The sequence below is a fragment of the Python bivittatus genome, unplaced genomic scaffold (assembly GCF_059951505.1).
Source record: "Python bivittatus isolate LINGU-HERP-01145 unplaced genomic scaffold, Pbiv_v1 ctg000410_np1212, whole genome shotgun sequence".
In the NCBI taxonomy this organism is placed as follows: Eukaryota; Metazoa; Chordata; class Lepidosauria; order Squamata; family Pythonidae; genus Python; species Python bivittatus.
The window spans coordinates 8,486,550-8,507,554 of record NW_028277067.1 but is presented as its reverse complement, the minus strand read 5'-3'; the positions used below and the strand labels follow the sequence as shown (position 1 = coordinate 8,507,554).

Sequence of the window (21,005 nt, the reverse complement as noted above, 5' to 3'; positions counted from 1 at the left end):
TAGTTGTCCTCTTCCAATATTTGCCTGCCTCCTTCCCACTGGCCTTCATCAGACACTTTCACACATTATTTTCCAAAGGAAAAATAATTTCCCATCCACCTCCCACTCTGGCTATAGTTCCAAAAAGGATGCTGATCCCAACTGCCAACTAGGTTCTCCAAAGGCATGCTGGGTGGCAAATGGAGGCATTGGAACTGCCTGACTCAAGAATGGGAAGAGAGAAAGAATGTGCTGTTTTTTCTAATCTGGGAAGAAACTGTCTTCTGGGCTTGATTTGGAGAGGTGTGGACATTTTTACTTCCCAATGAATGGTTGACAAATGTCTGGAGCAGCTTAAAAGGGGAAAAACTCCCCCTCCCCTTCCATTCTATTTCTGGTACTAGATCAATGTTCTAAAGACCAGTGCTCCATGCTTGCATGGGTCTACCACAAAATGATTTATCTTACAAAGGTGAATTTGCTGTGTACTAGGACTCAGGCCAGGTTGTCAGAATAGAGCCCAACTCGCTATGAAGCAGCAGCCAGCACTTACTGCAATGGCCAGGGGGACATCTGCACAATCACCAGTTGCACTCACAGTGTCATAGGCAGCAAGCACTTTTCTCAAGAGTTCAGGAACAGGTCCTTGGGTCTCCATGGAAGGATACTCCTCACCCAGGTTGAGGGTGACCGCTGGGGGATTGTCCTTCTCGCTGGGCTGAAGCCATGTAGCCAGCTTCAAGATGCATTGCTTGATGTTGGCTGCTGGCGTTAGGCCACACAATTCTTTGAAGGAGACCAATGCATTCTAGGAAAAGAAATGAGGATGAGGAAAAATACCAACTCGAAAGAACATCACCCTACCCTATTCATTTCTGTTTACTCTTTTCTACCACAAGCTGGCAATCACTCCATCCCCAAGAATGTGAGGGTCTTGGCCCTTCACCCCTCTTTTGGGGGGAAAATTGATGCCATACTGAACATCAGCGTCATTCTGAGCAATTTTGAAGATGGAAGTTCTTTTTCAGCACAGTGACACCTATTATGAAGGCAGTGAGGGATGGGGTGCAGACATCTAATAATCTCTTGTTTTAAATCTACACATGCATGGGGCCCATTGAACTGAGAGCATTGATAGACCAACAGCTGTAATTGTTTGGTTTTAAGGAGGCCTCTTTACTTCATTTCTCCCAGTCTGTAAAATGGAAATACAGGTGGTCCTCAGTTAATGACCACTCATTCAGTGACTGAACTTGCAATGGCGCTGAATGAGTGGTACTTACGACCGGTCCTTGGAGTTCCGGCCATCACAGCACCCCATGGTGACATGGATGCCATTTGCGACCTTCTTTGCTGGCTTCTGACAAGCAAAGTCAATGGGGAAGCCAGCAGGTTGCAAATGGCGACCATGTGACGTCCTCGCTTAATGACCTGCAGTGATTCACTTAACAATGGCAACCAGGAACGTAGGAATTGGCATTGCTAACCAAAGACTACCTGTAGAGTCAAGGATATCAGCAGGGGCAATAGTACTTACTACTAATATCATTGATAATTATATGTATTTTATATCAAATTGATATTGTGCAACAGTTCGGTAATTTATCAGGTTATTTAATTTACTGCAAAAAGTCTCATATACTTCTCCATAGGCTTTAAAATTACTATGGAAATCTGTAAAAAATAGGATTTCACTTGTTGCTTGAATTCTTTTAAATATCTGGGAATAACTATTCCAAAAAATGTTCTCTGTGGATGAAAATACATCAGTATTTTAATCTCAGATAAAAAACAACAAATAGTTAAAAATCCAGTTATGGAAAAAGAAACATATTACTCAAGATTTATGTATTTACTTAGAGGTATTCATCTGCTAATAGCTTCAAGTTATTTTAAACAGATTGATAAGATATTAAGCATTTTTCTATGAGAAGGACAAACACCTGGATTCTGTTTATCTAATTTATGGCTCTCATGTGATGATGGGGGGTGTTAACTTTTGTGACCTTCAACTTTATCACGGAGCATATATTTTGACTTCAATTTCTCTACGGAACATAAATGATCATGTCAAAAAACCCACGACGGGCAAGATTAGAAAGTTATTATGTGACCCATCTGATATCATGGCAGGGGCTTCCTTCCACTTTTAGCAATAGCTGTGTTGTATTTCCTGTCTTAGAGGCTACAAAAGACATTTGGAAGATGTTATGACTCAAACATAATGTCGCTCCTTATACTTATACTCTGAAACCATCCCGGTTTGAAAATTGTAGATAAACCTTTGGTTGTTGTTTCCCAAAGTCATGAGAATTTATGGATATTAATACTCTAGCTCAGCTTACAGACAATCAATTTTTAAACTATATGCATTATTACAAGAGAAATCTGGATTGTTTACAACTGCATAACGGCTGTTTATTCAATTAAAAACATTTCTTGATTTCATAATTCAGTCCAAATGAATTAGCAGTGTCTAAAACTCCCAAAATATTGTCAGTTGGAGAATGTGTTTTGAATGATTCTAAATTTGCAGCATTTTTTAAATAAACAAAGAGTATTACTGAGGTGGATATTAGTTATCTGCATGGAGGAATAAAGAATTAGAATATCCCATATTAACAAATCAATGCCTAAGGGTTTTAGAGAATATTAAGTATGTTCCTTACGATATTAAGATAAGACTAATACAACAAAGTATTTTCTTTCACATTTGCCAGACGCTTCAGAGAATGTTTAAGAAGGCAGTTGACTGTCAACTTTACTATGTTGGAAGGATACAACAGATGAGAGAACATTTATGATAAGGGCTTGTTGCATTATTACCCCTTTTAGTTTAGTATCAGTAAGTTTCTTAATATGGTATTACAAAAAATGTGTTTAAAAATGTGAATGCAGTCTTGAATTATATTCCAAAAATGAGAATTTATCATTATTGAAGAGTTATGGATTTACTGAGCATAGGGCACAGCAAAAAAAAGAAAAAAGAAAAAACTACAGTGTTGCAAAGGCAGTGTGACCTCAGTTTACAATCCACAATCCTCATTTGTTTTTATGTACTGGAAAGACTGATCAACATTATTCTATGTGATCAAGGTTTAATGTTCTGTTTAAAAATTGGGCTAAATGGCTTTTTATATGTAATATAATGTTTTTGCAGTTTTTTTCTTTTTTGGTATTATTATATTATATTATAATTATTATTATTTTAAAGCAATAAGAGTACCTTTTGCAAAAAAGGGATCAAATCTATATTCCAAAGAATTCTCAACAGCTTCACAAAATATCAGCCTCCATCATCTTTGTGCAGACAAAGGGGAGGCCCTGTCTTTAAATCCCTTTCCTAAAGTAATGTATTTTTGTACTTCTAAATTCATTTTTAAAATGATTTTTCCTTTTCATGTGTTTCATCTTTATCATTTTGAGATGTTTTAACATACAAATGCGGTACAGAAATAGATTAATAGATGGATGCCCAGAAAAATTCAAAATCCAGGGGACACATTTTCTTCTTTTCCGAAACTTTGCAAACCAAACTCAGGGGCCCAAGTTATTGTATCCCACTACCTGGATACCTGCATGTTCTCCCGCAGGTCTGTTGCCTCCCGCAATGGCTGAGTGGCTGTGCGAAACACTTCGTCAATGGCCTTGATTCCTGTGGCCTTGGTGGATGTGTATTCCCGCATGTGTCGACCCTTGCGCCCTGAGAGCCCCCGCCGGTGTGCTTTGCCTCCTCCCCGCCGGTTGGTGATGGCCACGTGCACAAACAAAGTAGCATTAGGAAGTGGCTCACCAGCCACAGATTGGAGGGGCACGTGACGATAGCCTGTCTGGAGACACTCAAAGGGGATGGTATATTGAGCAATGAACTCATCCCCAATATAATCATCGTCAAGCACCATGAACCGGAGAATCGCTAGCTCAGGGAGGTTCACCTGAAACTCCAGGGTCTCCTCAAAAACAGGGTTATCCCCACTCTGCAGCACTGTCTTGGTGCGCTTTTCTGCACAGTCAGCAGGAATGCCGTGCATCTCAACACAGACATATGGCTCTACCACATCACCCTTGGCTCCAGATCCTTTGGGTTTGGGCAGATTCTGACCACTAATGACTTTGAGATGCAATAACTGGGCTGAAATGCCAGGTAAGGTGTCCCTGGTGTTTGCACTGAAGTAAGACACCTCCTCGCGCATAATGGCTGGGCGGAGCACATAGCCACAACCTCCATTCTGGCGGAACCAGCCGGCATTCAGATCTATCATGAGACCAGGTGTCTGGTAGTTCATGGCCACCATCTGGCAGCCACATTTCCAGAAGTCCTGAGGGTTCATGTTGCTAGCATCAATGCGCATGGGGCTGGGGTAAACACGTGACAGGAAGCGCTTGTTGTAGGCCACAAAGTCCTCTGGTTCCTCATTGGCATAGCGCCCAGCCTCTACCTCACTGAAGGAGCACACCTCCCAATAGCACTGGCTCCGCCGAGAGATCTCAAAGCTCTGGAAAGACACAGTCTGGCACAGGCTCACGAGATCTGAAAGTTCACGGCACAAGACGCGCTGGGAGCGGGGATGCTCCCTGTCCCCTTCAGAGATTGGGAGGCCTAGCTCTGAGGCTTCATCATCATCAGATACATCTCCCTCACTTGACTGACAGTTTGGAAGAAGCTTCCGGCTTTTTATGAGAATGTATCCCTTGAGTCTTTCTGGGGAGGGCAGATAGGCTTCATTTGGGTTTGGAGGTGTCAGGTACAGCTTGTCCCCGAAAGTCTTCCTCAGATGCTCAGCCACAAGCCTCTGCTGGGCAACACAGCAGCGTATTGAGAGGCACAGGATAAGTGGAAACTTGGAGGATTCAAAGGCATGTTCAGCAACGGCAGCCACCACCCTGGAGAAGGCCAAACGGCTCCCTGCACCAACCACAGGCTCACCAGATGAACCATCACAAACCACCAGTTCCAAGCTACGGCAACCAGCCTTAAGGGCTGCCACATAACCCCCAATGTCTGAGGTGGAGCCTCCCCAGAAGCAACTGTCCTCAGCCAAGCACGCTCCATGTGCAGAGCTAATAAAGTAATGGGAAAGTGGCTGTGTCATGTCCTGGCACACCTTCCGGTGCTGTGGGTCAAATATGTCACAATCAGCTGAAAGGAGGTAGCGAGTGAAGCCATCAATGGCCAAGTAGCCCTTTTCCCGGCCCTCTTTGGATGGCTCATATTTGCCAATGATCTCCATGCACATCTCTTCTGTTACTTCTTCCATACCCTGCTCTGCCTCTAAGAAACTCATCAGATCTCTCAGGCCCATGTATTCTTTATTGCTGGAAAACTGAACCAGGAGGAAAAATACCTCAGGCCTGGTACACAGCTCACAGTATGCCTTTATGAAGACTTGACAGTTCACTTCCTCTCCAAGCCGCTCACTGGCTGCTTTCTGGAGCTCTTTGAACTTCAGCTCAATTGTTGAGGCCTTCATGCCAGGGTTGAGAGCACGAATGAGCTGTACTGCACGAGAAATCGGGATCTGACCCTCTTTTTCTAGGTCTGCAATGTCAAAGACAGAGGAGATCCAGGAGGTGCGGGGATTTGGGTAACCAGTCTCAGGAGCCTCATCCGGAGTGTGTTTCCCATATGAGGCCAAATATCGCAGCCCCATCACCCATGCATTCACCACATCAGCAGAGCTCGCCACCAGGTCAAGAGATTCATAGTTCTCTCCATAGATTATGGAGAACGCGCATTCATCTGGGAACTGGTCTGAGAGGCCGTTGGAACGCAACACGGGAGTTTTTTTCCCAACTCGCACCTCCCTGACTGACTTGATTTCAATCTTGGCTTTCTCAGAGTCCTTCTTGGAAGGTTCCCAGTGCATGAAACGTAGGTCTGGGTCCAGCACAAAGAATCGGCTGTACATGCGGGAGTTAGAACGCACTTTCTTCATCTCACAGCCCTCCAACATGAAAGAGATGCAGGCAGCTGTGCTGTTGAGCTTGCGATTGCTAGGCATGGTGCTGAAGGAGACCGTCTTCTTCTTCTGTGGCTGCACACGGCGCTGGCGGGATCCATCCTGCAAGAATAGGAAGGAGAACAGATAAATCAGGAAATGCAGTGCAGGGGTAATGCCTTATTATTATTTATTTTTTTAAAGGCAATGCAATAGAAAAAGGTGAGGCAGAAAGGGAGAAATGCTTGGCTTAGTTCTGAATTCCATCATCCTTCATGGCTTCCTATTATAGCAATGTGACTTGGAAGCCAGAGAAAGGCTTAAGCCAGAATGAAGAGAATATCTCAAGGAAAACAACACAAAGCATGCAAACTACAGAAGATGAAGAAACAAGGAGATTGAGAATGGTTTCAAAAACCCTCAGTATGGATCTACGCTACAAAGGAAGACAAAATGTTTGGCATAATTGTTTTGTTTTAATTTTAATTGCTGCTTCATTCAGGTTCAGGGAACCATGGACTGAACCAGTTACGGCTGGAAGGAGAAGCAGGCTTTTTGCTCACTAGGATCACATTTAACCTTACCTCATTAGATACAGCCCACCCCCAAGGCACAGGGGCCAGATAAAGCCCATTTCTGGTGCTAAATATACCTACATCCGACCATTCTGCTGTTTCCTTCCCCTCATCCTTCCTGATGGTTCAACCGGAAGACCAGTTTGGAGGTGGTGGGGTGGTGGCTGGGACTGACAGAATGGAGTGAAAAATAACAGGCAGGATGGAAGAAAGGAGGAAGAGGAGAGGGATGGCAAATCCAAGGGTTGATTTCTCAAAAAAGATCCAGGGCTAAAAATTCTAGTGAGGCTTAAATCCTAAACATACTAAGTTTTGGATGTAATGTGGTGTGTCACAGCAATCTTGATTTTGGATCAATAAGTCCTCTATTTTACTGAGTTGCTTGATATATGATTATGCATTAATCTAATAGTATTTTATTATGATTTTTTTTAGTTGCTTTGAACTTTTTAAAAGAAACCACAGGTATGTTTTAATAATCAATTAACAATTTCTCCCTGTGTGTGCTCAGAGTTAAAGTATTATGCCCTTCCTCTGAAAACACACTCCACATCTCAGAACTATCCCTGACTAAAGTTTTGAGCCCTGCACTGCAAAGGAACAAGACAGTAACAAAACAATTACAGAATAGGTGGTGGGTTTTTTGGCCATTTTTGCCAGTGTTACTCTCTGAAGTGCTACAGACTTTGTCTGCATGACACACTAAAGGCTTTTTCTCACATCTCAGTTAAAGTACTGTCCACCCATTCTTCAGCCAGCAAAAAAAAATATCAGCATAAAAATCAGCGGTCCCACTGCCAATCCCTATCTTGCCACTGTAACTGTGGTTCTGGCTGGTTATTCTGACTTTAGGCTTCCACAGTGGGCTAAACAGACGTATTGGTTAAATCCTCTGGCTTAGCTGTCAGCCACCTTTCTGAACATCACTAGCTGAGGGAAACCACCCACCAATCACACTGTGGTGATTGGCAGACAGTTGTGACAGATGACCAGACCTGCATGTTTTAGTGTCTATCAAAACTCAGGACCTTTGCAAGCCCAGATATCAGATGACCGGTAGGATGGGGCAGGGGTGGTGCCAGTAAAGTGGGAATGCCCGGTTCTTTCAAACCTGCCCCCTCGCAGAGCCCGTGGATCAGCGATTTGGAGGGTTTGCTTTGAACAGGGGTTTTGCGTTGTATTAAAGCTGCACAGTAAAACAGAACAGCCGGAGCAAGATAAACCATGAGCCAGCTCTTTCAAATCCAGTGAAAGATCTGTTACTCTCCCACCTCACTTACCCAGCTACTGAATCAACAGATTGCACTGAGCTGCCAGAGGAGATCGACCAGGGCAAGGGGAAGCAGCTCATAAGCACCAACCAGAAGTGACCGATTAGTGCTGGGCTCATCCCACCCCATACACTGGCTGAACCACTGCAAAGTTTGGCAGATTGTACACACCCTAAACTGACGGAGGCTATCAGCTTAAGGGGAAAACACTAGTTTGACACTAGTAAAGTTAACCAGGCTTAAAGCTGCTCACATCATGGGCACATGGCAGAATAAAAATATTGCCAAAGGATGTTGCTACCATGTAAGAGACAAGTGGGAAAGACTTTAAGCTGTACTTAGCATTAATTAGGCTGGAGACTAACCTGCCAATCATTGCACAGACAATCAGGTTAACTACTGAGTCACTGGATTTTGCTCCTTTGTTGTGGAGACGATATCCCAGCAACCTGAGCCCACAACAGCCTAATTGAGCTCAGAACCACTATATACGCGTGCGTGTGTGTGTGCATGTGGTGGTGGGGTGCTGGCACATCCTTTTCCCACTTCTTTTTTTCCCCCCAAATAACCTGAGCCTCTAGGAAGTGAAAAACTAAGCGAAGCAACACAAGCTACATGAGTGGTTCTACTTTGCAGCCACTCTGGCTTCCCTTTATATCTCACAGAAATTACATTTTGTTTTTGTTGTGTATTCTAAAGTAAAAGCAAGATTACAACAGCTAGTCAGGCAGAAATAAAATGTCATGGCATCACCTGGATACGCTTCTCCTATTGAATAAAAAAGACAACTTTTTTTTAAACTGCCCTAAATCCAGCGGGAGACCAACATATTTTGCAAAGCAAAATACAACAAATCAACGCATTTCAAGGACGGAGATAAGCTGCCCAAATAACTCAGTCCAAGGAATTGTAATTCAGTCACCAAGGGTCATCAACTAGACAAGCACAAAGATGGATGGGCTTCAGGCACAACCAACCCTTGCAAGTTAGGACTATGTTTGTATAAACATCCTACCCAAGACAACTTCATTCTGCACTGATGACAAAGCAGAGGCATCATTCATATTAAAAGAATGGTCTAAAACCGCCAAGGAACTTCAGCAAGCCTGGGCTCCACATATTCCTTCCATGCCATTTTTCAAGGTTGTTGAGCTTGCTCCCGGCTTTCCAAACTTACTCTGTTTTCTAACCCCACCTCTGAGATCAACAAGGAACTGTTCAAATGTGCAAAGGTCACGGGGGAGCACTAATCTAAACACTGGATTTGTTTGTCTCGAGGATATCCAGTTTTTTTTCCCTGCGGCAGACTTAAACTGATTACTGCCTTGCAGAGTTGCAATAAATATCTCAGTGCCCGAGGTGGGATGATGGAATGAAAGAAAGGAGCAATCACTTCCAGCCATTTCAATTTGAATCTTTTGTGAGCATTCACTCCACTTACTCATGCCATTACCAGCAGAGAGAGGAAACCCTATTTACTTTAGAGCGCAATTGATTCCTAAAAAGCTGTGCTCCAATCCAGGATTTGCACTCCCATCAAGGCAGCCCTATACCACAATTCAATAATCCTGCTTCCATGTATGTATGTATGTATGTATGTATGTGTGTATGTATGTATATATATATGTGCAATTACTGAACTGATCAGTAATTCTGTCCTGTACATACAGTACTGCAGTGGGAGGGGGCTGAAGCCCCATGCAGAGCTTTTGATCAGTATGCAAAACATTCCAGGTTCAACCTGGGCACCTCTAGACTGGATTGGAAAATCTCTGGCCTGAAGTCTACGAAAGTTGTTGGCAATCAGCGTTAACGTTGCTGGGTTAGATGGATTTATTTATTTATTAATTCAATTTCTAAGGTTGCCCAGTTGCAAAGTGATTCAAGGCAATGTACACATAGGGCTAAAAACACATCATAACAAAAGAAAAAGAAATAACAAAACAACCACTCAAAGGGAGGACAAATGCGTCAATTGCATAACATTCCGGCGCATTCACAAATTGCCTTGGCCCAGTGCCTGCCAAAAAAACTCAGGCCTTCCTAAATCATAGCAGAGTCAGAGCAATACAGACTTTGGGGTGGGTTGGGTTGGGGTATGCAGTTCCAGAGAGTTGGCGCAATGATAGGGAAGACATAGCCATGGGGTCCCATAAGATGACATAGTTTTATTGATGGGACTCACAACATGCCAACCCTGTATGATCTTATAGGAAGGGCAGAAATTACTGAAGAAAGGCGATCCTGCAAACATCCAGGCCCAAAGACTTAGATCAATAGTCTGAGTCACTAAAAAGCAGGTTTTTGTTTCTTTTAATTTTAAAAATTCAATACCTATACACAGATAGAGGTCTCCAGTTGTTTTAACATCTTGACTGCAAGAGCACCACAAGGTGGCTAAGGTAGCACCTGGCAAAGCCAGTAGAGATTTCAGCTGGATTTCTGAAACTTAAAGGTATCTTTCCTTTGTCATATTTTTGAGCCCTGAGCAGCATTTTTTCACTGAGATGTAGTATCATTGTCTGTAAAATGGGAATACTTCCAGGTTCAATTCAAAGTGCTGGTCATGACCTATAAAGCCCCGTATGGCATGGGACTACGGTATTTGAGGGACTGCCTCACCCCAGTCACAACTACCCGTCCCATCAGATCCAGCAGAAAAGGCATGTTGCAGGTCCGTGTCATCTGATGGGACCCAGGAGGAGAGCTTTGTCTGCCGCAGCCCCCCTGAGGTGAGATTGGCCCCGACTTTGCTGGCCTTCTGGAAGAGCGTGAAGACGTGGCTTTGCCATCTGGTCTCGGGATCCAGTGATGTTGCTGGAGAGCCTGTTAAATGGTTGTACTTTTAGGAAAATGAACAGTGCTCTCCCTCAGGTTACATTTTTTATGGTTTTAAGAGTTTATTGTTTTTAATGTTTTTAATGATTTTTTTTGTGGCTATTTTTTGGTTATTTTTGTATTGTTTTTTGGATGTTGAACTTCAGAAGCCACCCAGAGTCACGGCAGTGAGAATGGGTAGCTATATAAAGCAAACAAACAAACAAACAAACACTGGGATACACCCGTGCCACAGGACTTGAGCAAAGGCCATCTTAATAAAACATCCAAAGAGCTTCACTGATTAAAAATGCTCTACGAATGAAGCTTTTCTCCTTCATACACACAGCATATGGAGCCAATGTTCAACTATGATTAATAAGCAAAAGGACAAAGCTGGCTGCTGTCCCAGGTTGCAATTGGCTGGGAAGGAAAAATTTATTAACAGGAAAACCTGAGAGCCAGTGCTGAGGACCACCAGAAGGGATGCCCACCTTCTTCTGTAAATCTGCCCTCCTCCCTCCTTTTTTCAAGTCACTGTAATTGCTGCCACCCAGGAACACGCCAAACCTGTTCTAACTATTGGCAGCCAGACTCTGGCGATGTCAACGGGGCAGGAAGCCAAACTGATTTTTTCATATGACATTTCTCTTTGCCATCCTGGAAAAGAAGCCTACAAATATGTTACGAATGGGTTCCCAGGATCCGGATGGACAGATGAACTTTGCAGAGAAAAGATGACAGGTATCTCTAGAGGTGGGAAGGGCATCTCTGGTCTAGTATTTAGGGTGTGTAGACTGGAGAGATCTAGGTTCAAGATTCCCACTCAGCAATTTAGCTCACTGCAGTAGATAATTTTGGCCCATTCAGTCTTTCTTACCCTAACCTACTCCACCGGATTGTTGTAAGAGTAAAAGGGGGTACATGGAAATGCAGAGGTCCTGGAAGAAAGGTTGTAAATAAAATAAATAAAAATAATAAATAATAAAGTCTTTCTGGATGAGAGCCAGTTTCGTATAGTGGTTAAGGCATCCGGTTAGAAATTGGGAGACGGTGAGTTCTAGTCCTGCCTTAGGCACAAAGCCAGCTGGGTGACCTTAGGCCAGTCACTCTCTCTCAGCCCTAGGAAGGAGACAATGGCAAACCACTTCTGAAAAACCTTGCCAAGAAAACTGGACGGACTTGTCCAGACAATGGCCAGGAGTCAACACTTACTCTAAGGCATGAACACACACACACACACACACACACACACACACACACACACAGAGTTCTGGGTGGAATGTGCCTAAGATGTACGGCCTTACTTAGATGGTCTTTAAGGCACGGAATTGGTGTCCACCTTCGCCCTCTTTTCTTACCACAGCACAAGCCTTTACTGGAGTAGTTGACCTCTGGCCTCCTTCATATACTGTGAGTGTGTTCCCAAACATACTAACCCAAGAATCTGAGTTAATGGATACACAAGCACTGCTGCCTCATCTGAAAAACCTCATGTCCATGCCCTGAATAGTTACAAGTTGGCTTGTTCATTCTAGTACCACATCTAGCAATCAACTCTCCCTTTAATTCACCTTTACACAGTTTTAAAAGCAAGCCTGAAAGTGTGAGAGGCCAGCTTTCCCCAGTTTGGTACAATGCAAAATGTTGACATACGATTCCTCTCATCCTGACTGGTGATGATGGGAAGAGCAGCACATCTGGAAAGCACTGGGCTAGAGAAGACTGCTATGACCTAGTAGCCAGGACTGGACATTCCTACACACAACTGAGAGGTACTGCTTTTCTCCTGCAGTTACCAAATGCAAAATAGATATGGAGAAACAATGACACAGGCTTCACCTCCTTTTTAATATGTTGTCTATGTACCGCAGGTGTAGCTATGTGCAAGGGGAGAAAAGAACTCTATACATGGCCACATGTAACACTGTCAGTCTGAACAGAATGCATATTGCTGGATCTGGCTTGACACAGAACGATCATTCCCGGGATAAACTGTATTCCTGGGACCTCAGGATTGAGGTTTTAATCAACTGCATCTGGGAATCTGGCTTCAGTGATAAGAGCTGTGAAAAGCAGCCCGAGTAGGCAAGAGTACAATTTGTAGCAAGAAAGAGGACAGAGTTGGAAGGTCTCCTTGTCCTGCAGCCGGAATCTGAGGCTGGCCTCGGGGCTCTTCCAGGCCACCTGGGAATGCTTACCGTATCTTAGGAGGGGAAGATGGTACCGTCCTGAGCAAGGGAAGACAAAATTGAGAGAGGGGGGGAGAAGGGGATGAGTCAGGCATCATCGCAGTTGCATAACGTACCATCTCTACGGTTACCACAGGAAGGAGGGGAAATTGATGGTTTCTAAATTGACACAGATCAAGGGATGGTGATGGGGGAAGGGCGATACTGTTTCCACCTCATCAACTTTTGGGAGTAATAGTGGGAAAGAGAAAAGGGTTTGAATGTGTGGATGAATATTTCTGGAGCTCTTTGGCCACCAAACATTAAAAAGCATTCACTACAGGACCCTCTCTGAAGTGAAAGCCCATGCTTTTTGGGAATGATGGGGGTTGTAGTTCAACAATAAATGGAGTTCACTATGTTAAGTTTGTTTTATTTGATGAGAAAAATCTGTTCATCAACACTAATTTTGTTTGTTCTGACTGCAGTGGCTCTCCAAACCCCCTGACAGAAGTTATTTAAATCTTCAATACTATTTTTTGTTTTTTAAAATGGGTGAGACTAAGAATTGAACTTGGGATCAGTTTAACCCTGAAGGTTTTAATATTCAGATAGGAACCACAAAGAGTAGTGGAGCTGCAGTGCCAGAACATCATAAGAATTCAAAATCTCCATCTGATTCATTGCCTTTCACCTCAAACAAGGTTATGAAAACTTACTGCAGCCTTCCACAACTTAGTATCTTCCAGATGGGAAGGACCGCAACTCCCAGAATTCCAAACTCGTGGAGCTGTGATCTCAATACACCTGGGCACTGCTAGGTTGGGAAAGGAAGACTTCAGGCAAGGGATGCTGAGGATTTTGAAAGTAAAGGTGGGGGAGCAGGACAGCTGTTGAGAAAAATGTTTTTACTGTATACACAGTTCTCTTCCTACCCACATCTCCCTCTACTGCTGTGCTTTTCAAAGTTGGCAACTTTAAGATGTGTGGCTGGGGAATCCTGGGAGTTGAAGTCCATACATCTTAAAGTTGCCAAGAAACACTACTCTACTGTTTCTACCCTAGTTGAACAACACCTCCTATCTTTTTTATTTAATTTACTTCTACATTTAAACTATTTATCGGACCACCAATCTCATTACTACAACCTGGGCAGCTAGCAGTAATAAAACATATGTAGCAACCCAAAACAATAAAAAACAATTACAATAATCATCAGCCACTGTAGTAGCCCCAAAAGCAAACCAAAAGGGTTCATATCCTTGCTATTAAGAAACAAGATTTGCTTTCAGCTATACACGGCCTTTTTTTAAAATTTAGTTTTATATTTATGTTTATAAGACGCAGTCTTACTGCTACTTCCTCCTCTTCTTATCATCATCGTCATCATCGTCATCATCGTCATCATCGTGGCATGCTTCAGGTCCTGTCCATTAAACAATGTCATCTGACAGGGCCCAAGAGGCGTGCTTTCTTTGTCTCTGCATCCATACGTTGGAACTTATTCCCTCTAAAATCTGCATACCCCTGAACATGCCTGCTTTTAAAAAGCCTTGAAGACTTTTCTTTAAAAAGCAACGGCACAGAGCGTCCCCTCCTCTGAGTTGGGCTGTTGCGTAAAATTGTGATGATTTCGTCCTTGTTAGGCTGCTTTTATTCTATTTTTATTCTGTTTTAATTTGCTGTACTGTTTTTAACCCTTGTACACCTTGTAAATGGAAAAATAAATATCATTTCTTTCTGCCCGTGAGGGTCTGGCACCCTCAGCAACTCTCTTGACTAAACATGCTCAATTTTCTTTAGATTAAACTAGAGATATATTTAGATCAGCAGTTCTCAAAGTGCAATCTGGGGATCCCCTGAAGTCCCGAGACCCTTTCAGGAGGTCCATGAAGTCAAATAAGTAAATATTTTAAAATTTTTCAGTTTTAGTTTCTAATACTATAAATATCGATAGATATAACCCACATAAACCAAAGCTCTTTGGGGTCCTCAATCATTTTTAAGAATATAGAGGGGTCCTGAGACCAAAACGTTTGAGAACCACTGATTTAGATGATACTTGCTAATTCAACAACTATATCCTCACCATCACCATTACCATTACTACCTAGTTTTCCTAAAAACCAGGTTGAGTCTCAAGGCCTGGTACTGTCAGAAAACTGTTCAGGTCGGCCCAAGGACCTGGCAAGGTCTCCTAGCAGAGAACTGAGGGCTGCTCCACCTTCCCATTGTCCTGGCTATGGAAGGACTCTGATTCAACTTTTGGCTTCTCTAGTTAAAAAAGATCCCAGGAAACTGTGCTTCTACATTTCACACATTGTCCTGAAGTACCCAGTGGAATTATAATGTCCATTCGTTGCTCTACCTTTCCCCAACTCACTAATTAAATCCTGTCCCTATCTCATTTCTGGCTTAAAATAAAGCTTACTTCATGGAATGTGGATTTTCTCCTGTCTTTCCCATTTTACCCCAATCCATCTGTGTCTGCCTTCCCATTTTTGTCTCTCCACATTGCCATAATTTAGCCTTGCATTTTCTTTGGACAAGGCAAGGATCTGCATTTAAATTCCCATCCACATCCCCCTATTTTTTTGCTAATGCACTTTATCTCTAAAGTGCTAGAAACTGTGTTGGATGATTCCCCAAACTATGCTTAGCATTAAGAAGCCAACTGTCCCACAGATATCCAAGCTAACTATTGAGCGACTGGCTCCTACCTCCTCTGTTGCAGAGGTTAGATACCCCAGCAACCTTCGAACTGGTGGTACTTCCTGTGTTCTCCCCCTTAAAATTATTGCTATTTTTCAAACAATAGACATGCCCACAAACGTCTATTTGAGTTCGGAGTCATTGTCTGCAGGTTGGGTGATGGCTAATCCTTTCCCCAGCCCCTTATTTCCCGACAGAAGTCCATATTAGTCTGTGAGAAATAAAAAAAACAAAAAGAACCTGAAACTCGGCTGGAAGAGAGTTAATTTTGCAGCTGGTTTTTTTAACTTCATGTTGTTGTTGGAGTATTCAGGGTTGCTTAATCATAAACTAGCTATTAATCTGGGTTCAGCCTACATGCTGAACAAAATTAAAGCAAACTAGTAATGTAAGTAAAGTCTCCTTTGAGTTGAGTTCAACTCCTAGTGATTACATGGACATGTCCATGCAGCTTTCTCGGAAACAATACAGAAGAGGTTTGCCACTGCCTTATTCCAAGATGATTTTTTAATTTTCCAGACCATCTTACAGCCTGATATTCCCTGGAGGTCTCCATTCCAAGTACATTTGGGCACTGCTCAGGTTATAAGGTCAGCCAAGTGATGCCCCATGCAAAAGCTTCAATAAACCAGTTATTAAAGCCCTATTCTTAACCAATTATATCATGACCTGTGCACAGATGATACAATAAACCAAATCACAATATGGCTTAGCATGTCCTACAAACAACCTAGGAAACATATTTGAATCTCTCTTGGATAGAATGCAGAATGCTACCCCAACCACAGATGCTATCTTATACTGTTTTGTTAACACCCAAGCTCCTTCTTGATGCAGTAAGCAAACAGAGAATTGGTGGGGAGATAAAACATCAGCACAGCCCTTCCCATACATTTGTTCACCAACAAGCCCAGCTGAAAGGCTAGATCCAGACTTCCTCAGGAAGTTTGTACAAGAGAAATAACTTTTCCTGCCTTTAAAATCAGAACAGGTGTTTTAACCTGAAGTGTGGTAATAAGGCAGTGGAGGAGAAGGAAAACAAAGTAAAATTAGAGCTCAAAGCCAGGAAGGCATGGCTCCCAATAAAAAAGGCCATGGAAAAGCCCAGACAAGCAACTTGCTTGGCAAAGCTTAATTTAGAGCAGATCTCACTGGAATCTTGCTTTTTATTTGTCTTGGCACTGGCACCAGTAAGATAATGATCAAGAAAATCTCTGTGTTGGGGACACAAAGCCAAGAAGAGACTGCTGGTTGGTATCCTGCTTGTGGTGTTCCAGCAGGAACATGGCTTGGCCACTCATAGAAAATGATATTGGACTAAATGGAGCCTTGCTCTGATCTAGCCAAACATTTCTTATGTAAGTGTCTTGCACACCATAACACCAGTTGTGTACTCTTGGCAGCAGCTGTTGCATCAGACTTACAACAGCAGGAGTGATGGAGGTTGGAGGATGCAGCATCATCTCAGCTAAAAAGCAACCTCCATCAACCTCTCCCTTCTATCAAACATCATCTAGCAGTAACCTTCCAGCAGCCAGAGCAATAGGAGAGATGGAAAGCAAAGTCACCCCATCTGCTCTGGAAAGATGGAACAGCATTTAGCTCACGCTTCTATGTACCGCAGCAACCGCAATGGATACCAATGAAACATTTTAGAAAGGGGTGAGGGCCGCAGTGATGCCAGTCAAGTCATGCACATGGGTTGGACTGAGATACTCTCCTTTTTGGTGACAGTGCTGTTTTTTTTTCCTCCTTTCCTTTCGTATGGAACCTTTTTTAGAGCTTACAGTATAGGTTTCATGTGCTTAGCTCCTCAAAATGGTGGGAAACGGCACCACCAATTTTTAATAGATTTGCCACCAAATGTTAGCGATTCAGAGGCTCCAGGGGCTGGAAGAAAAGTGGGGCGACCACAGACCTTCTAGTCAATCAGTGAGGTTTCTTGGTAACTAAGATCTAAAGTTAGGGTTGTTGTTCTTCATTTCTGTGCCAGGTCTTTTAGACTGTAAGCCTAATGACTGATCTCTGTAAGTTGGTCTGGCATCTTTTTTGGCTAAAAAGAGTAAAACTGTTTCAAATAAATAAGTAGAAGGTACACAATATTCTTCTGGAAGCCTAGACATCTAGTTTGTAACCTTTTCCCCAACACATTACTGTCATTACCCAATAATTGCCAGAACATTTCCTTTCTTTTTAATGATTTGTTTATGCCAACATTCTCCAGATTGTGCTGGACCTCAAGTCACAGAATTTCAAGCCAGTGTTCCGTTCCCAGGAGACATTAAAACGCCACAGTAGATAACTCTGCAACAGTTTGACTCAGCCAAAGGTAGCTTCATGTGGTCATATTTATGACTGCTCATATGTATTCATATTATTTGCTCTTCAGCCCCCAAAAGCTCCTACAGCAGCTTACAAAGATTGCTAATGACAGTTCCTACCCTTAGGCGCACAATACAACAGACCACAGAAGGAAAAGAGACCGAGGCAGAGAAAGAAAAGAAAAGGAAACATAAGAACTTGTGCTCTTATGTTCCAAGTGTTTAGCCACTCAGTTCTTGCAGGGGAACTTTGTGGCACAGAGAAAGAAAACAAGTACTCTGCAACTGCTCCTGTTTTGGCCCACACATGAGGCCAGGTTAATTTCCCTCTTGTCATGATGTTCTTCTTGAGAATTAGGGAAATCAGTTTTCCAGTAGCAAAAAGGTCCAAATATACTGCCCTAAGGCGAAGGTCATCACAGGTCTCAACTGAAGCTTCCAGAGTACAGTAGCAGCATGCTCTACAACTGATCTGCTAGGTAAGCACCTTCTCTTCACCTCCCCAGAGAAAAAGGCTCTACAAGACCAACCCCTCCCCATCCCCAGCTCAGCAATTACACAACCAGCCCAATCAGGCTTTAATCTCAAAAGTCAGAATGTGCTTATTTGTTGTGGAGTAGAATTAATTTTGCAATGGAATACTGGAGAAAATTTGACCATTTCCTGTTTTATCCCATCCCATTTTATCCAGTCCCACTCTGGATGGTATCTTCAGAGCACACCTGAAAAGGGAGCCAAGATGGACGGGGAATTCCCTCTCAGTAGCAAGGCCCAGCAGGTGGAAACTGAAGTAAAACAAGTGCAGCACCATATCAGACTTGGCTGTCTCTCCCTGCAATCTTTCAGATCTATCCCGTCCTTCTCTTGCTGGCAGGATAGACCCCAAGCCAAAGGCTCATTTGAAATTCAATTGAGGGCCCAGCTGGAAAGCAGCCTTCTGCTCCTGCTGAAGGCCCAAAATAGTTTGCCAGCCACCTGTGAATTCCCTCAGAAGTGCAGCCTCTGCCGGTTCCCTGCCACCAACCTTTCCAAAGAGTCACATCTTTTGGCAGCAGGAACACAGTTCCAGCCTCTCCTGTGACAGCTGCAGGTGGGGATCTCTGCAGCAGGCCTTCAGCTGTCACTTGCGCACAGATATACAGCAATCATCGCGTCAATCAGCCAGTGCAATGACGACAATGAGAACAAAGCAAATTTGGGGAAGGGGAGGGCGCTTTCATTAAAACGACTTTTTAAAAGTTAGTCTAGCAGTTATGCATCACACTTGAACAACAGGTATTTGTGGGTCTGCCCATTAATGTGCAACACTCTTCCCCCTTAGTACTTGACAAAGACTGTACTGTAGTTGAAAAATTCCTCATTTGTGTTGCCTTTTTCCATACTACTGTATAACAAATGCTTAGTTTTGGGTAGAGCAAGAATAAAGCATCTGGGGGCAGCTTGCCAGATTTATTTATTAAGATTTATAGGCTGCCCAGAGCCTTCAGATTTGGTGGTTTAAATGAATAAATAAATTTGGTATGGTGACACCAGGTGAAAAGGACGAATAGACAGAATTCATCTTTTGTTTCCCAAAAGTTCATGTTCTATACAATTGTTTTTATCCAATGGCATATATAGTGAAGATTAATCCCTGTCTTTATCATTTAACCACAGGGTCCTCAGGAAGGTAAGTTCAGCCACCAGATAATTTTCTCATTTGATGGCTAGATTTACTACATTAGAAATGGAGCCTTTTCCTTCTCTTGGCGAAGCAACAATCAGTCTCCTGGAAAAGGTTTGCTTTTGTTTATTGTCCACATTCTATACAACTGGGAAACTAATGCTTGAATAAGGAGACAAAGCAAACTGGAACTGCTTAATAACATTCAACATCTCTGATCTCCAGTGGATTCCACACATGTGCTGAAATCCAAGATCTTATTTAAACAGGTGGTATGAAAATAGGTTGATTGCATGATTTTATTTGGAATTCTGTGTGTCTAACTGTTGTCTTCCCTTGTTTTTATGTATTTGTTTTCCCAGTATATTCTTACTTATATCAAGATTTGGAATCATTGATTTAAAAAGGAAATTTCTCATTAAAACCTTTCCCATATGTAAGACTGCACAGTTGTACAGTTAACCTTTATTTTCCAGAAGTTAGGTTTCTGTTAAGTCTTATCTAGGCTGCAGTAAGTTGTTTCTTGGTGTTATATTTATGTTCCATTAAAATTTTATTTTATGAATGTTGTTGAAACTGCTGAGGGCTAGTCTCTTAAAGAATCATTAATTGGTAGAACCAAGACACTAAACTTGCCCATACCTCAAACCTCACAGTAAAAAGGTAAAACGGATTTATCTAAGAATTATAAAGACTTGGTCCCCCCTTTCCATCAGCTCTGAACAAGGATGCTCTTCTTATCCAATTCATATCTGAAGAAAAGAAATAAGTCAAAGCAGAAAACTCTAAACATCATACAGAGTTTTCTATCTATGTGTTTTTTATGGAACTGACAAAATGCTGTTTGTTGAGTAGCTTGAGTGAAAGTGGTGTTGAACACTGGTAACAAACCACGGTTGATAAAAATCACATAGGTTTATTGAAACATCCATTCTTTTTAACACGTAAATGAATAAATAACTTGGAAAGCTATGTTAACTAACATAATCATGATCATCATGGTAATGTAAAATAATCATGACCAGCATTGTAAAAAGCACAGTCTGTAATGTGGTAGATGCTCAACCTATATTTTCACCTTTCCAACTTTGATCCTTGTAGCAAAATTCAGCCCTTTGTCTCTAAAGTCACGAAGCTAAGCCTTTTTATTACTTTAGTTCTTTTTCTAACTTTTTAGCTACCAAGTACAATAACCACTTTTGTCTAGACAACCTTGTATCTGATTTGAGCAAATAAAAAAATAACATTTTTGCAAGGCAAACAATAATAATAGAATAGTTCTAAAACTAGTTTATAACAACTTAATAAAGTGCCTTCAACAAAGTATAGGCTTTTCTAGTACAAATACAATTTAAGGCACAGTAAAAAAAAACAACAAAAAACATAAGTTAAATCATGCCCAATTATAAAACAAGACCTATTTTATCCATTGGAGTAGGAAATCCTCTGCCAAACTAAAACAGGTGGTGACAACATATCTAAAGAGAAAAATACTATTGCTCAGCCAGATAATTCTGGGGTACTTTTGGCTGGCACAGGCGTGGGAAAAGGGCCAGA

The 21,005-nt window shown here is 42.3% G+C and overlaps 1 protein-coding gene across 3 annotated transcripts in view; it reads right to left on the bottom strand.

Annotated features, from left to right (window-relative positions):
* Positions 1-21,005, bottom strand: part of LOC103067447 (inactive phospholipase C-like protein 2) — a 53,128-nt gene that overhangs the window by 18,319 nt on the left and 13,804 nt on the right. For 2 of the 3 annotated variants that reach the window (XR_015796622.1, XM_088143460.1), the window contains exons 2-3: positions 3,555-6,041; positions 578-787 (exon numbers count right to left, since the gene is read on the bottom strand). Coding sequence is in view for 2 of the 3 variants with exons in the window: in XM_088143460.1 (XP_087999586.1) it covers positions 578-787; positions 3,555-6,041 (2,697 nt within the window). In the remaining variant the exon portion in view is untranslated. Of the gene's footprint in view, positions 1-577; positions 788-3,546; positions 6,042-21,005 lie in introns of those variants that run through there. The other variant, XM_088143461.1, reaches the window with a different exon arrangement.